Here is a 17,413-nt window from a genome sequence, read left to right as displayed (position 1 = left end):
TTTATAAAGCTTTATACTTACACAAGAAACACGAAATGGTCCAAAAGTTACAGCTGGTTCTCCATACAGAGGCCAGTAGCGCTCACATTTTTTCTGTTAAAGTAAAGAAACCTAATTTAATTCATGTATGGTACTGAAAGATGATTAACAGAAGCAGAGCAGACAAAATCACAACCCTGAATGCCTTATTCTTGACTTCTTTTAAGATACTGAAATAACTTTTCTTTTGGATAACAAGAGAAAAACAAAACAAAAATCTCAACCAACCAGCATAAATACAAGCAAAAGGCATTTTGTGAATTAGGATGAAAACGTCATGTCTGCCTGTACCATAGACATCAACATCATGCAGAGGGGAGCAATGTAAGCTTAGTTTTTGTGCAAGTTGGGAATTCATAATTCTGGATTTCCTTCTAAGGTCATAAGAATAAAGAAGAGAGATTTTAAAAAAAATTGTTTTTGCAGCTGTATCAATTGACAGGAAATTCTGAAGGACTCAGGATTTTCATAGTTGGCCTACATCCCACAAAGAGCAAGACACTTTGTTCCACAGTGACATGGCCAGAAACAAACCCTTGGTACAGTTCTGTACACAGACATATTCCACCGAGATGACACCTAAATAATCATGTAAATCAACAAATGGGACAAAGAAATGTAGTTTTATGAACTATTTCCTATGTACAGAAATGTAAGGATAAGCATTCTCACTTCATCTGGCATATTATTATCACAGTTCTGGATTTGGCATATGAAACTTCACAGCTATTGCCCCATATGGGCAAAGCTCATTTATTTTTGTATTTAGGACACATACCCTTCCCATTTCAAATTCTCGACAGGCCATTACAATTATCTGAAAAGAAAGAAAGAAAAAAAAAAGACTCTGAGTTAGATGCTTTTGGATCATGTAACTTAAACCTACACTTCACCACTTGCTTCTGTCAGGCAGATACTGATACACTTTAAGTGGTTACTATGGAAGAGACTAATTATTAATAATATTTTCTTTCCTGCTTACATATGCTCTTCTAATTCTAAAACAAAGCTTCATCCTTGACAAAATCTACATCACTAATACAACACTTCAAGGCTACTTAATTCAAATTCACTGTAATCCTGTACAAATACTTTACTTATTCAGTCTGTAAAGCCTAAACTTTTAAAGACATAGAACGAAGAAACATAGCTATATTTGCTTAAAGTGACATAGAATGCATAAAATATTAACAACCCCCCCCAAAAAAACACTCATCATCAAATTTCTTAGTGAAGCTATTTCAAAAAACATGAGTAGCACAATAAAAGTGCACCAACAAGTGAGCTGTTTGTTACAGTAAGTAACCATCACTTCAATGTCAAACAACATCCCCCCCAAAAAAATTTCACAAATAATTTGTCAAACCTATCCAATTTCCAGAAATACTTATAAGTCAGTTCTTGACAAAATCTGTTTAAACAGATGTAGAATATATAAAACAGTAACTAACCCAAAATTAGCATAAAAAGAAAGATAAGTCGTCTGGTTCTGTATTTGATTTTGTCAGTGTACATTGGTCAGAATTGTAAGGTCTCCTACCTTACAGATATAACCAAGCAAGAACCTATTCATAAATATGAAGGACTTAACATTCATTCAACAAAATTATTACTTCGAATTTACATTATTAAACTGAACACATAATATTAATTTAACTATTAGCTGTTAACTATTATTTAGCTATTTAACTACAAAAAAGCAAGATTTGGGAAGCAAATAGTCTAAGTCACTGTCAATATTTTAATAATAATAGCCAGCTCAGGCATAGTCACAGTGCCATGAAATAAGGTAACACTGAATTTTGCTATAGCTACTTACAGCAACGTTGTATTCCCATATCATCCTCCAGAAGTCTATGACTGTATTGGCTAAGGGTCCCTGGGTAGCCACATATGCTTTTGGCCCATGTACTCCCTGGGATTGCAGAAAGGAACCATTAATGTTTATAAATAACATTCATCTGCACTGAATTTAACAAGGTTTTGGGTTATAATGGTGTAAAATTAGAATATCCTTTTTTAAAGTATAAAACAGGAAGGGTGAATTCAAAACAAGACTCCTAATTGCATTAGTGGGAATTTTGCTGGTAATCTCAAGGGAGCCCAAGATCACAACAGCAACAGCACTGCCAGAGACTGTCACAGGAAATAAATATGTTCAGATTCTGAAGATTGCCTTTAAGTCTGCATTTTCTTTGTTACTCAAACATTCAGTGATGAAAAACTGAAAATCTTTCTGCAAAAAAGCATCCTCTTGAATTTTTTCAAGTTCCTCCTTCCCTTTAATACATTTCAAAAATTTTAGAATCTATTTTATATAAATTTTCAGTACATTAATGTTCAGCATTTCAAGCTAAATGTTCATGCAGGAAGATTTACAGGAACACTTGTTTCTGAAAAATAAATACTGTGTATAAGCAGCATCAGAATAAAGCTACAAAGACAGCTCAAGATATTAATACTTGGAAACAAAACTGTAACAGGCTTCAAGTCAAATTCTGGCTTCTCTTTACAAATGTTAGAATGTTAATTCCACTGCCACACTTTTTCCATAAACAGAGCAAAATGTACATTAGCATATACAATTTGTCAAACATCTCATTTATGGTCCCTAAAAATGTCACCTGTTAAAACAACTGCATTTCAAAACAATCTGAATTTTCCTATGGTATAAATCTCCAATTCACTTGCCTGCCACTTTAAAATTACATTATATTTCCACTTAGGAGTAAAATCAAACCTTTAAAATTGTGTTATAAATAGCACCATGTTTGCAAATTTATTCAAGTCATAATAAAAGAATATCTTCCCTCACAGCTTTAAGGGCTTATGTTAGACTATAATACTAAAAATGCACTGACAAGGAAAAAAAACTTAAAAAAATAGAAAACTGTTAAACTAGTACCACATACCTTAATAAAGTTTGCATTGATGTAGTCTGAATCTTGTGGGGGAGTTTTTAAGGTCAGTTTAACTCTGCTGTGATCAACTAAAAAAAACAGACCAAAATAATTTTTTGAACAAGGATTACAACACATGTAAGTCAATATAGAACAGTAAATATAATACATAGAGAACATTAAAGAACATTTTCCAAAGGTGAGTCACACAAGCAAGTCAATGCATTTGATTTATGTGTGAATCAGCTCAGGTAGTGAGTGATAAGCACGGTAGCTCCTACTGCTCTGTGCTTCTGACACTCAGCTCCACAGGGTACCACCTCCTGGAATTCCAAGAGCAATTCATTACAAAGAGGCAGAATACAATTCATCAGAAGCCATCAAAACTGCATTTACACAACCTTAACAAACATCATGGTGGGCAGAATTAAGACACACTTAGGGAAAGCAGAAAGCACAAAACACTGGTGCACAGTTAAAGCAGCTGGCAGCTCTCAAAGTCTCTGCCAAGGAGGACTCCATCAGGTATTAAAACAGGAAACAGCCACCAGGATTTACTGCTCAGGCACAGACTGACCTCTATCCTCCAAATACTGGGCTTTTCTTCTTTGCTGGAGCAAAGAAAAAAACCTTCTGAACTAGAAAGCAGCAGATTCCTTCATTTACGGTTTTTGGACATGTCAAGTTTCTGCCTCAAACATTACTGACAGTCTCAGAAAAAGCTTCTGATAAAACCAGCAGATCTTTGGAGACCAAAATCCATGGCAATATGAAAATATCCTTATTATTTGTTGACAGAATAAACTTAACATTTTGTTATTCTTTTTGGCCTTAAAAAAAATTGCATCTTTAATACAGCAACTTGATTGTTACTAAAATACTGTAGGTGGTTGGCAGGCTTGCCAGTCCTTCCAGCTCTTGTTGATAACAACACTTATTAGTTATCACATAAAAATTGCTCAGACTATCTTTATAATAGAGGCTCTTGTAGTTAGAAATTCATATCAAAAAAGAAATTATCTTTAAATGGGGCAACGGAAGTATCTGTACAAACAGCAGCTGCTCAAGCAATTTGTTACTTTCTGCTCCCAGGGTCAATTCCTCAACCACAGAACAGCTGCTAAACCTTTAATTAGACCTAAATTCTAGAAAGACAAAGAACAAATATATTTCAAAAGAGAAAATATGGTTACTTGGGTTTTTATGTTTTGTAAAAACATCACTGATAATAAAACAGGGAACCATGCCCAGAAGAAGTAAATGCTAAGAGTTATTTCTATACAGAGAGCTCTCCCAAAAAGCTTGCAAAATGGTGAAATTTTTCTGCCAGAGTCCTCATAACATGCAAGGAAAAAATTGTGTTACCATGTAATGCTTCTTAAAAAAGCACCAGTGTAAATTATGATACTTTTAGATCACACATTGAAAGACAACACACTCATATAAAGGCCTAGAAAAACCCATAAAACACATTGCACTGTATTACACACTGATGCATAGATTGTAAAAGCAAGAACATCCTCTAACCATGAAATGGTGCCACGGACTTGACACTAAAAACTGCTTTTGAGTGGCAGAACTGACTAATTAAAGTAGCAGGCTAATGAGGGATCCTATCTTTGCAGCACAATAGATCCAAAATTCTAGAGCAGTTTCCGAATGTCAACATCACCATCCTGTCTCTGTGTGCCACAGCTCTTCTGTTACAGAGTTTAAAGTCTGGAATAGAATTCCTCCCAAAAAATTCACTGCAGTTCTCAGCTTCTGAAGATTAAGTTTGGATATTGTTATATAACTTAAAGGCTCAGTTCACAATAACTAATTGGTTCTTCAGGTGACCAGTGAACAGCATATTGCATTTTATTACCATTTAGGATGGCTTAGTAAACTGTAATGGGAACGTGCATCTTCTACTCTGAAATCAGTGTTGAGTTATTGCTGAGGTACTGATCTCTCTGGTAGCAGCAACAATTTCTGATAAATACAGCACTAATCTCTGATTAAGTTACAAATGCACATTATTTCCTGGATTTATGAGAGATAGACAAGGATATTTTGCCTTTTTCCTCCTTCTCATTGCTGGAGACTTTGGATGTTTAAGACATTCACTCAAACTGAAAACACATCTTCAGTTTTCCTCAATGTCAGCTTTGAAGTTGGCTCGTTTCCCCACTGTGAGCTTCGTTCCCTTCCAGATGTCAGTGACTCAGGTTTTATTTCCATGCAACGACAGATGAGCTCATCTACTGCTGTAGCTGCAGCCATGCACTGCTGCAGTGCTACTGTCTCACCATTCAGCCTGGCTGCTACCGAGATTTCACTGTATTGTTCATGATGTTCTACCAAAATGCCAAGACACTGTTAATAAGATGACAATTAAAACTTCCTCTCTCTTTTTCACTCTATCAAACATTTCCTCCCAGTTAATAAGGAGAGAAAAATGTACCTGTTGCTGACCTTCTGGGACAAGAGAAGTGGCAATTGTCAAAATGCACTTTAATCTCACTATCAGATGTTCAGATCAAGAAGCACAGTGAGATTTTCTGAAATAAGTGGCCTCAGGAGCTACACAAAGTGAGCATGTAATTGACAGTCTTGTAATTTCAGATCACTGATCTGTGACATTCACATGTTGGCGGGTTTAAAATCTAAACTGTGCTCTGACTCTTGCTTTCTGTGTCCACACATGAAAAAGAATTTCATTTGGACTCTAGCAAAATAGGAACCAAAGCACTGGAAGTTTTCCAACACCATTTGCAGGATACAAGCAGGCAAAAAAATATGTATTTTACATCAAAACAGGTTCCCTTAAGCCTCCTTAGAATTTCACCTAGAGTATATGCTGAGATTTGTTTGTTTTCTACCACGAATAACATGCTCCTAAGGAAAACATACACTCAATCATCCAGTAAAGTTCTCAACTACTCTGAGCTAAAATGAAAGTGTCGGCTCAATACAGTTTCAGAATCAGAACACATTTATCCTCAGGTGATACCTCTCCAGATAAAATATAATATTCAGTCACTTTGCCTTCAAGTTAAAAATAAAAAAAATTATAATTTAATAATGTCATCTTTCAGCAAATTATCTCCAATTTTGCCTTTTAGTAATAATTAAAAAGTAAAATTCAAAATACATGTAAATCAGACTTACATGGCAGTATATCTTTGTATCTATTCTTTTTAACATTTTCTTCTTTTTCTCCAGTAGCTGTTGGGTAGATCTTCTCTGTTCTGTATTTTGTTGATAATCTTCTTAACCTCTGGAATAAAAGATTTATGTTATACTTTCAAGCCTCAAAATAAACATCACAAGGGATTAGTTTCATTGACGAAGATGATCACTTGGAAAAAAAAAAAAACCTCTCTTTTTATGATACTCACTACAATGAAGTTTAAACACCTAGTTATCCAGTACTTTTAGCACACCAACAGCTTATACCCATGCTGATGCCAGCTCTATGCATCATGAGACATGGAACTTTGGAAAAGCCAGTATAGCACCAGCATGAACTATGGCCATATTTCACTTGGACAATACATTGCCCTGTTGTGCAGTAACACCTGCAGTAAGAAGACCTGTGAGAAACAGAAACATCTCAGGGTACCTGGAGCACAGCATGGGCTGGCTCAGGAACAGCTGAGCACAAAGCTTCCAGCACTGACAACTGAACAGAAACCAAAATCTCACATTTAACTGGTGCCACCTCCTAACACACAACTCCAAGAACTTTCAAGCCCAAAGAAAGAAGGTCCCTGTTTCAGGCACAAGCTATTCACAATTAAGATGAATGACAGGTCTGCTGTATTCATAAGTGTGTCATTTCCCCTCCCATCTATTTCAAATCCTAGAAATGTGAGAGAGTCAAAACCTCTAATAATAAAAACCAGCCCCTGCCTTCCAGTAAGCTGGGAAATAAAAAGAGCAATAAAGCTTCTAGCATTCCAAACAAGTTAGGCCTTTGCAACCTTACAACTGAGGAGTAAAAGTTCTCATTGAAAAAAATAAATGCAAGAAGAGCCAGCAGTGCTTGTTATTTTAAACTTTGTAGACATCCAGATTTAAAAAGGAACACCAAAGAAATAAGAGATTTAACTCAGGTGGCTGCAAACCCAGCCATTCTATCGACACTGGCATGGTGGTGGTGCATGAGACTACCAAGAGGAAGGCTGAAAGCAGCTTCAAACAAGTTTAGCATCTCCAGTGGAGGGGTGTTCTGCACAGGCAGAAGGACAGACATTCTTCATGTGTCCCTCCCTCCATAATCAATTCATCATTGTACACTTGAAGACTCAAAACATTCATGATTTGTGTTCTTTTGGGGTAGGGGGACAATGGGACAGGTTTTTTTGGCAGTTAAAAATGTAAATCTTGTTTGTCACTGACTATGCAACAATATACAGGCAGAAAGGAATCACAATGAAAATTATCTCTTTGGAAAGCCAGTTTTAGTAGCTTTGGAAGAAGTCAAGAAGAAAACACTTGGGACACTCACTGCACACTTTAATTTAAAAAATGTTTTGGCAACTCAAGCCTTCCAATAATTCTTTCTAATTTATTATGCAATTATGCAATTTATTATGCAATTAATTACGCATATTAGGTCCAAAATTGTCCTAGCCCCACCCTCAACCTTAAGAGTAAAATCACATAAAACTTAGCATCTCTCTTACATACAGAAAAACATTTTCATGAAATTTATATGGATATAGCAAAAGAAAATCAGATTACCTATGCAAATGTGGATAAAATCTGTCATTAATTTAATTGAATAATACACATCTAATAAACTAGAAAACTGACATTTGCAGAGCAAAAACCAATGGTAAGGTTAAAAAAAAGGCAAGATAAAATAAAAAGGCAAATCAAGAAGCACCAGTTTTCAATTTTTTTCTCTTCTGCAATGACTTAATCACAGATTCAATCACTGAATACTATAAAGAGCAACAGAACTAGCATGCAACTATTTTTTTTCTAAAAATTAATTTTTTTGAGAAATCTGCAATGTTAATCAGTGAAGGAAAATGGTAAATATCTGGAGGTGCGGTAATAAGTGTCTGACCACACAGTGATCAAGCTGGTAAGTATTTAACCTGAAATCACTGCAAGAGTGAGGAAGAAGATGATTAAAATTTTAACAAGACACAAACAGCTCCTGGAAGCCTCCATGTAGACTACACTCATCTTTGCAACACTAAAAACAAATTCACAGCATAACCTGAACACACAGCAAGCAGAGAAAATTGGTTTGTCACACAGCACAAAGAATATCACTGCACATAGGAGACACTGTCCTACATAACGCTGACCTTTCCTAAGTCAAAAAATTTCACCTTTGCTAAGACTTAACACATCCAGGAGACCAGAAAAAACCAAATAAATGCACATAATTTGGCTAAATCGGCTATGAACTGCAAGGCTGAAAAATAGTTTGAAATAGGCTATAAATCTCCAAATAAGAGGGGGGAAAAAAGCAAAGACTAACAGTGATACTTTCCAAGCACAGTCATTAATATGATTTTGTGTATTGTTCCAACATGGTTATGGGTTTTAAAGGGTTTTTCCCTCCATCTTACTGATTTTTATAGTGCAAAATGTCATGATTCTGCTTAAAAGAAGTTTAGAGAAAACCTACTTCTACAAAACAGGACTAGAATCAAAAGTTGTTTTACATGAGAAAGAACACACTCAAGGAAGTCAGGTTAGGTATCAAAAAGTAGGAAGACTATCCTTTTTGTGTAAGCCCATTTTAAAGGCAAGAATAAACACTTGTACCACTACAATTTGGACAAACTGTAAGCCAAATAGGCCTGAGTGACTAGTACCAACTCTCATTTTCTAGAAAACAATGCTATGAGAATCCAGCACAGCCTTCTTCCCTACATGATTCAATCTCCCCTGCTCTGCAGTCTGCTAAACAGACCAGAAAGTAGGATTAACTTAGCCCAGCTCCAAGGCAAAGTGTGGAAATGAAATACAGGTTGATTTTAGCACACATCTGTTCCTAAAATACTTCAGATCCATGCTTTTAATGCATGTTTGCCAGCTGCTCTGTGACATGGGAAATAGAAGATACCTAAGTCCTGAGAGCAATCAAAATGAGTAAGGAGCATTCTTTACAGTAGTATCTGCTACATAGAATAATACCTATTTCATGCTTTGGAAAAGGAAGAATTGACTAAAGAGTAAGGAAAGAATTTTTAAAATGGAGCTTTGAACAGAGTACCACAGGAATGGAAAAGTGCCAGATTCAGCAGAGGATTCCGCCCTACATGCAATAGGAAATTCCTGCAGATGGCGATTGCAGAGTGTGCTCACAGCCTGCTGGGGGATGCAAAGGATCCAGTGCTTCCTAGGATATAGCCCAGAGTGACCAGGAGGAGGAGAATGTACTCAACAGCAGAATGGGGGCAGAAGAGAAAAGAATTCTGTTCAGACTACACTAAGCTGACAAGACAGCCAGCAAGATCCATCTCAGCCTGGTTTCAAGCGAATTCTTAATAAAAACTGTCTAGAGTACAAAGCAGGGCTCATTGGGGGTAAGTCAGTCAAGTGCCCAAATGCTTCCCTGAAGATACTGGGGTGCCAAGAGCAGAGCCATGGGAGGTGCAGCCTGGTGCCTCTGCAGGTAACATTGGGCTCTTCCGTGACTTCTCTGCTCGCTGGGACTGCTGTTCTGGCACCATGGAAATCTTCACTTGTTCTCTTGAGAACAAACAAAATGGTCAAAGAGTAAGCATGATGAGCCATAAACATGCACTTTAAGAACTACATTCACAAGGCCTTTAGTTCCAGTCATTAGAAAAGCTCAATTTTTTATTCTGCTTATTCATTGTGTGACAGAAGTGGTTTGTGGGGTGGTGACAAACACCACATGTGACAGTGGGGAGATGAGTCTTTGAAACAATTAAAGTTTCAGAAACATACTTCCAACTTCCACAGTGGTTTTACAATCTGTACTACAAATCTACTTCAGAGTTTTTACAAAAAGACAAACCAGCTTTTCAAATCCAACTTGTGGAGTCCTACCATATTAAGAAGAACTTTGTCCAATCAGTTCAGGAAATACAGATCTTTAACTTTCATTGTCAGTTTATTTATTTATTTAACACTTTAGAAAGCCTTTAAAGACACAATGCCTAATATCATAAAAGTGCTGTTTGTGGATTAAAGAAAGCATTTATATAGCCCACTGAAATGTTAAAAACCCACTTCAAAAGCATAAACTTATTTAAGATACCAAAGTTCTTTTGACTCCTTTCCAGGCTTCTTTTCAAGGAGAACAAGACAAATATTTCACCCCACTTTCTGTTATCTCAAGTCCTCAAACTGCTTCCTAAGCCTTGTCTGACATTTCTAATTGGCAGAACAAGAGATAATACAACAGAGATGTTCTCTTGACTCTTCCTGACCATTCCCGAGGAGCAGGGCATACCAGTGTCAGATGCCAGCTGCTACAGTATTCCATGACACCCACTTGCCATGTGACAAAAGGCCATAGAACCAGGCTCAGGAAGCTCTACACAGCCAGCTCTGGCAGTGGTTGTGCCAATCACACAGGAACGTATTTTGCTCTGCAAAATTTGTCAAAGCATATTAAGAAATACTCAAAGAAACAAGCAATTAAAGAAAAGCTTCCATAAAAGTTACCTTAAAAATCAGAACATAAAACAAGATGCTAGGAAACACTTTTAAAATATTGTATTAATGCACTCACTCGTTTCATTAAATAAGACAGCTATTTATCATAAGGTGGACATGGCATTTTTCTTACTAACTGGCAGGAAAGAAAAAAAACAAGAATTATGTGCAACTCTGATCTCATTCAAATAATTTAGATAAAGCTTACTAGGGCAGAATACATTCTCTAGTACTTATACAGTGGGAAAAATGTACCTGTATGGAGCAATGTGAACTAAATTACCACAAAAATTTCAAAATTACTATCTTCTGGTTATCTATAGTCAGATAACACAGGTTTCAGGTTCTGTACCTATGAACGAAGAAATGCCAGAGATGCCTTTGGCAACAGTGCAATGCAGACTTTGGTATCAGTGCTCAAATGGGGCTCTGACTTCCTAAAACGTTGGTTTGGTTCCAGAAGAATTTCAACTTCAAGGCCTTGTAAATCCAACTGGAGTTCTCCTATATCACTTTCTCATCAGTGAGGTCTCTGGGAAACACCAAGACTAGCTGATGGTAGTAAACTCAAGTGGAGAATGGACTATTCAGGAGTGCATGTGCAGCTCCAGGTTGCAATAGCAAGGAATAAATGAACACAGTGAACACCACTTTGTCTTAGGAGGATTTGTAAAATAGCATACACTTGTGACCCATGTCAATATTTCCCCCTTGATTCCTGTCAACTTTCAAACAGCAATTGTTTGCAAGAATTCCTAGCCCTCATGAAGGAGGGAAAAAGCCTTCCCAAAGAGCAGTCAAACAAACAATGAAAGGAGAATGACTCGGTTTTGTAAAACTTCACTGTATCTCAACATTCATAGACGGCTTTGGCTGCAAAAAGCAGGCTAGCACTGGACCTCTCTGAAACAATGCCCTGAAAGGAGATTGCAGGCTCAGCTGATACAAGGAGGAGTTTCCATTACCTTGGCATTCTCTCCTGGCAACACCTTCTCACCCTGGAGCTCTGGGTGCTCCAAGGGAATCTCTGCTGAAGTGATTAACAGACAAGCTTGGTAACTACACTCCCTTGGGAGCTCTGTCTTCAGCATTTCATAGCAGGACAATGATGAATCCAACAAACCCTACTGCATTCCAGGAAGCTTGTGGGAACCATGTAGCAGAAAAACCCCTCCAAAATTACCTAGACAACTGAAAACAGCATTATTTCAGTATTAGATTGTATGGTGTGTTCTGTATAGGAGTTGAGACTTCGATGATTCTTGTGGATTTTTTCCAACTCAGGACATTTTATGATTTTGCATCATCTTAACTCTCTGGTATTTTCTCAGGAAAGAGCTGAATTCATGTTACTGAAGTAACTGGGCATTTCTATCCCATAAAGAAGTATCAGACAATGAAGACAATGCTGGTATATCCTCATGTAGAGATGGCAAAATGATAATACTGCAAGCAGTCTGTAAGGGGTACATTCTACTTTCTTCAGTATCACATTAAAATCAGAGTCGGGTAAAAAAACTCAGGCAGCTTATTCTCCAGAGTTAGGTACTGTCAGAGTAAGACCAACATTTCCCATCTTTCCAAACCTTTATTTTCCCTAAGAAAAACATTAGAATCAGACACATCTCCCACACTGCTAATAACTGAAGATAGCTTTACACAGACACTATCAAAATGTGGGCTGACTGCTTCAAAAGTCTCCTTTCCTCTCCCTCATAACTAAAACTATACTATCTGCATGTTAATCCTAGTCTAAATTAGCAGTACTATCAATTACAGCTAATTTATGTTCAGCATTATAGTTAAATCATATACCTACTGCCCGTTTTACAAGGTTGAAGAAGACTAAGTAGATCTGTGGTTTGGTGACAAGCAAGGAAATAATAGAGCAAAAAAGAATATTAAACCACTAAAGCATATTCTGGTTTTAGCTAGTAGGTTACTAATGTATGTTCTGAGATATCTCAGAAAGTCCTGCAGCACACTCATTAAGAATTGGGATTATAACTTCCCACCTCTGAACCATACTGTTTCCTCAGCACAGTCACATTATTGCAGTGACTATTGTGAACACATGACAAGAAGTGAAAACATGCTGGACAATGAAACAGTAACAGTTCTTTATAGACTATGAGTGAACAACATGAAAATTTCTATTAGTATGAAAGCACAGTTAGAAAGTTGACTGCTTTGGACTCGAGTCTAGGAAGCATCTTGATGCAAAACCAGAACAGGTTAACATTAGCACACACTACAAATAGCAGATCTTAACAGTGTTACAGCAACTCCAGAACAATTGTTGATAATTCAAAATAGAAATAAGCCTCAATTTTTTTTGCAACGAGATGACTTTGTCTTCACAATATAAACCCAAACAGAAAGCAGTTAGAGAAACAAAGAAATAAAACTCATAAAGCAGGGAACCCCCTTGTTTAAAATCATGATTTCCAAGTTACTGGATTCATTATTTTCCCCTTATCCCTTCAGTATTAGGCTTTAAACATGCTGGAAGCACAGGTATATTAAAAGCATCACATTTAATCTTGTTTTAAAACAAAAAATGGTTATAGGTCTAGGTAAACTTCTTTTTAAGAGCCACTATGAGTTACCCAGGAGAGATGACCACTCTACAGTCCACCCCATCTCGACAGTCTATCCCAGACTCTGCCTTTGAAATAAATCAAATTTTGGCAACCTGGATGTGACACTAACACTGTCAGTGCTACATTTGAGTGAAAACTTCTACAGACCATGTCCTTCACCCAAAACAGAGATGAAGGAGATACTTGTCCTGCTCCCCCTTACACACACCAGATTTACTTCAAAACCCAACAGCTCTGATGTAACAGCAAAAGATATGAAAATAACAATCTTGCCAGGACCAACCCTTGGAACCCTAGAAAAAAGTTTCCAAAGGAGAATTGAGGCTTTTTCCACAAAAAAATACCCCAAAAGCAAGAGGTTTTATCCCAGGTCAGTCAGGCAGCTAAACAGAACACAAACTATATTTTTCCATGGTCACAGGAGGGGCTGAACCAGTCACTGTTTGTGACAGCTTTGTGACTCTTCAGCTTCAGTGCTTGTGTCTAAACCAAGATAACATCCTGAAACACTCAAAACCATCCTGTGACAAGCATTCACAGGAAAACCTGTACAGCAAATACATTGGAGGTACAATTTATATCAACAAACAGCATGTGGATCTAAATAAGTACTAGCCTCTATCCTTGAAGATTGAGGTTTTTATTCTCCCCGAAATATTTCATCATCTATCACCATCTATTACTCCCCACAGTCTTTACAATTCCCTTGCCTGCATTTTCATAGTATGTGGCATGAAGCATTAAGATCCATGGAGAATGTATCTTGCTTTTGTTCCTGCTCAGCACGAAAGAAAAGGGGGGGATCCAACCCAAATTCTCCTCCCTCTTCCTTCACAAGATGCAAAACCCTTCCTTTTTTCCCACGCCTTGGAACACATTTCCTTGAGGTCAGGGTTTGTTTTCCAAGCAATTCATACAAGGTGGAAAAAAAGAAAAAAAAGTACCATGACTGAAACAGGAAACACTGAGCTTTCACCCCAACAGAATTAAACTAGAATTTCTACCTGCTAGTCCCCCACTACCAAAGCTGCCATAAATAAAGGCACAGGAGAACAGTCCTGAAGCCTTATTAAAACCTTATTTAAGCCTTTTAATAAATCTGCACACACTCACACATACTCCCTGCAAAAAGGTCTGACATAGCTGTTATGTCCTGCCTTCCCAAAAGGGTTTTAACAGCCATGTCCTGCCAATTTATCTGAAACACAGATCCTGTCCTGTAAGACTTTCACTGAAAATGACTTTAGGGTGAAAAGCTGGAGCCTAACAACTGCTCTGGGAAAAAGAGCAGAGCTGTTTATGCAGTCAAGAAACACTGTAATTGTGATCTAGTTTTGAGTCCAAATTACCTTACTGAAACATCTCTAGAGCTCAAAGGTGCTGTACCTTTCAGTGACATCCTTTGGCTTACAGTTGAATTGCTATTCAATGACACGTGTTTAGCATTTAATATACAATCCCAATTTAAAATATGCCAATTTTGTCTTTTACCGAAGTCTTCACTATTTTTTTTTAAAGCAAGGTTGAACCTTGTAGAGAAACACAGTATCTTTAGAGACTTTCAGCAGTTTAGAACCCGACTATTCAGCAGTTAAAACTAGGATACTGGTAATATAGTTATGCCAGTTCATGACTGGCATTAAAAAACCCCCACTATTTAATAAATAAAAATACAAAAACTTTTGACCAACACTGAATCAGTACTTCCATGCAGCAACTCATATGCAGGGAATCTATTTTTTACAATCCCATATATATAAGACGGCAAACAGAAAATACATTTCTACTATCTAGAGAAAAAACACAACTATTTTCACCCTTTCTTTGAGGCTGTGTTTGGAAGCCAAGGAATGTGCTAGTTATAAAGAGGCCATTTATGATAGAGTTCAATAGCATTTTAAGAGCTCCTAGAAAGAAATAGCCTCATTAAAGTCACAAACTTGTAGTAAGATTTCAACTGTAATAACCCTAGCTAATAACTAGCACAATATTTACGGAGAGACAAAGGAATTTTGTGTTGCAATCATTTATATTTGCAGTATCTGTCGATTTTTGCCTAACAAACTTGTCCCCAACACTTCAGAAGCACATGCCTTCCAATTTTTTATTCTGGTTTCAAAAAGAGACAGGACAAGAAATCCAATGGCCAGCAAAATTCTCATAATTCTGGCAGAAAGAACTATAAAGCAACTATTGAAATGAAACCAAAGCAGTAATGACTAGTACAGAAACAATAAATTCAGACAACCAGTTATTTCCATGCATGCCTTTAGATTATTTCTCTCCATTAAAGCCCTTGCTTTGATGGCTGAACATTGAAGTAGAACTCCTAAATGTTCAAATGCTTGAACAATATGAACTTTGCCATTTAATTTGTTTCTGCTGAATTCAAGAAAAGGTCCTTAAATCTTCTCCATTCATGCTATATTGTATGCAATTGTCTCCCACAAAAGGAACACAGACAACTACACACTATTACCTTTAAGAATACATATTATAGTATTAATACAGTATTACCACTCAAGGAGAAGGTTTCTTACTTGCCTCATATTTTGTTCAATAAGCACTTCAAGAAAAGTGAAAGGCTGTGGTGCTTCTCCAACACAACCATCTATTGTCTGACATACCATTAACACATTGAATTCCATGGCAAACTTAATCCCAGGTATTCTCAGGGCATGCCAATCCAAAAGTGGCTACAAAGGAAACAGTTATCTCTGGCAGGCCTGTATCTTGACAGGATACAAAGACAAGAATATTACAGTGAAGTTACCAGAAAATAAATGAAAACATTATTTTAATCAAACACATTGAAGTTTAACCTTTTTGAAACCATGAACATGTTTGAGGAAATTTTTAATTCTGAAGACTCACAAAATTTGTACCTAGAGGGTCAAGTAAGACATGCATTGTACATCCTCTTAAAACTAATGTTGAAAACCTATACCACTATAAACCTATACCACTATACTCCTCATACTTCTACAATAAAGCCTTTATAAATAAATTTTATTCTGTACATCAAAACCACAGTTCAAATTTTAAATTATTTCCAAATAGTTGCAGGATGCCTTTTTTACATTTATAATGCAATCATTTCTGTAATTTTTATATTTTGAAGAGCAAAGCAAAAATTGTCTCATATGAAGTATATGCTCAATCACCTAAAGGTTTTTAAGTACTTCACAACTTAAATTTGCTACACAGCTAATGTGCAAAGTACATTCCTTCCACAGTGCCAAATTTCAACAAATAGAAAGGTCCTCAAGTCAACTAATAGAATGAATCTGGTTAAGACAAGGGCCTTGTCAATCAAGCTGCTGATAAATTTAAAATAAACCTCAGCTGCCATTGCTTTAAAAAGATTAATATTTACAATCCAGAATGTACAAGCGATAGTTTGTTTGGTAAACAATAGCACGGGGGTTTTTATCTGATACACAAACAACTTTATTCAACACCTCCAGGTTCTGGATGACAGATTTACTTCCAGGTATTTCAGAAACGCAAGGAACACCTTCAGATCCCACCTCAAGATCTTTATCTAGAATTCTCATCTATGTGGAATATGTGACTCCACTTCCTTTCTTGGAAAAGGAAACTGTTCCAATCTGAGCTTCAACTAAGTATTTGATATGGTGCCAATTCAAAAGAAGAGTATGTGAATTTCTACAGGAATTCAGTCGAGACTAGTCTCTTTAGTTTGTTTTTACAAGGAAAAATAAAAAAAAAAATCATCTGACTGAAGGGATTTCACAAGCAGAGTTTCTCAAAAAAACTTCCCAGACCAAGCAGGCATTTTCCTTCATGACCTCTCCAGCAAAGCAGTGCACACGAACAAATATTTGATGGTAAACCAGAAGACAGCAAGAGATGAAGATGGGAATAAAACATTAATCAAGAGAACCAACTTTCAGGGTAAAAGAAAAAAGAATAAACCTCAAAAATGCCAAAAAAAAAGTTGTAGGCTAGAAGTTATAATGAAGGAACCACAAATGCATATCACAAGGAATTGAGAGGCAGCTCAAGAGTTACAGAAGATACCAAGGAAAAAAAGACACAGAATAGTTACTGATAACCTGTATTCAGTAGTTAGTCCAGCATGCTGGTGAACTACAGATAAGACAATATAAATTCTCAACAGACAACAGGACACAGGAAAGAAACAGGTTTTCTTCTTAATTAACATAACAGGTTAGTTAAAGTTGTGATTTTTCTGTTTTGATGGAC

The 17,413-nt window shown here is 36.7% G+C and overlaps 1 protein-coding gene across 2 annotated transcripts in view; it reads right to left on the bottom strand.

The window, feature by feature from the left end:
- The window catches only part of PTPN12 (protein tyrosine phosphatase non-receptor type 12), a 70,574-nt gene that overhangs the window by 32,085 nt on the left and 21,076 nt on the right, over positions 1 to 17,413 (bottom strand). For both annotated transcript variants that reach the window (XM_014869054.2, XM_014869055.2), the window contains exons 2-6: positions 6,093 to 6,201; positions 2,952 to 3,028; positions 1,859 to 1,954; positions 818 to 856; positions 22 to 93 (exon numbers count right to left, since the gene is read on the bottom strand). In XM_014869054.2, the coding sequence (XP_014724540.2) occupies positions 22 to 93; positions 818 to 856; positions 1,859 to 1,954; positions 2,952 to 3,028; positions 6,093 to 6,201 (393 nt within the window). The remainder of the gene's footprint in view (positions 1 to 21; positions 94 to 817; positions 857 to 1,858; positions 1,955 to 2,951; positions 3,029 to 6,092; positions 6,202 to 17,413) is intronic.

The sequence above is a fragment of the Sturnus vulgaris genome, chromosome 5, assembly GCF_052056855.1.
Source record: "Sturnus vulgaris isolate bStuVul1 chromosome 5, bStuVul1.hap1, whole genome shotgun sequence".
In the NCBI taxonomy this organism is placed as follows: domain Eukaryota; kingdom Metazoa; phylum Chordata; class Aves; order Passeriformes; family Sturnidae; genus Sturnus; species Sturnus vulgaris.
The sequence above is the reverse complement of the archived record's forward strand: the minus strand, read 5'-3'. Positions and strand labels throughout refer to the sequence as shown.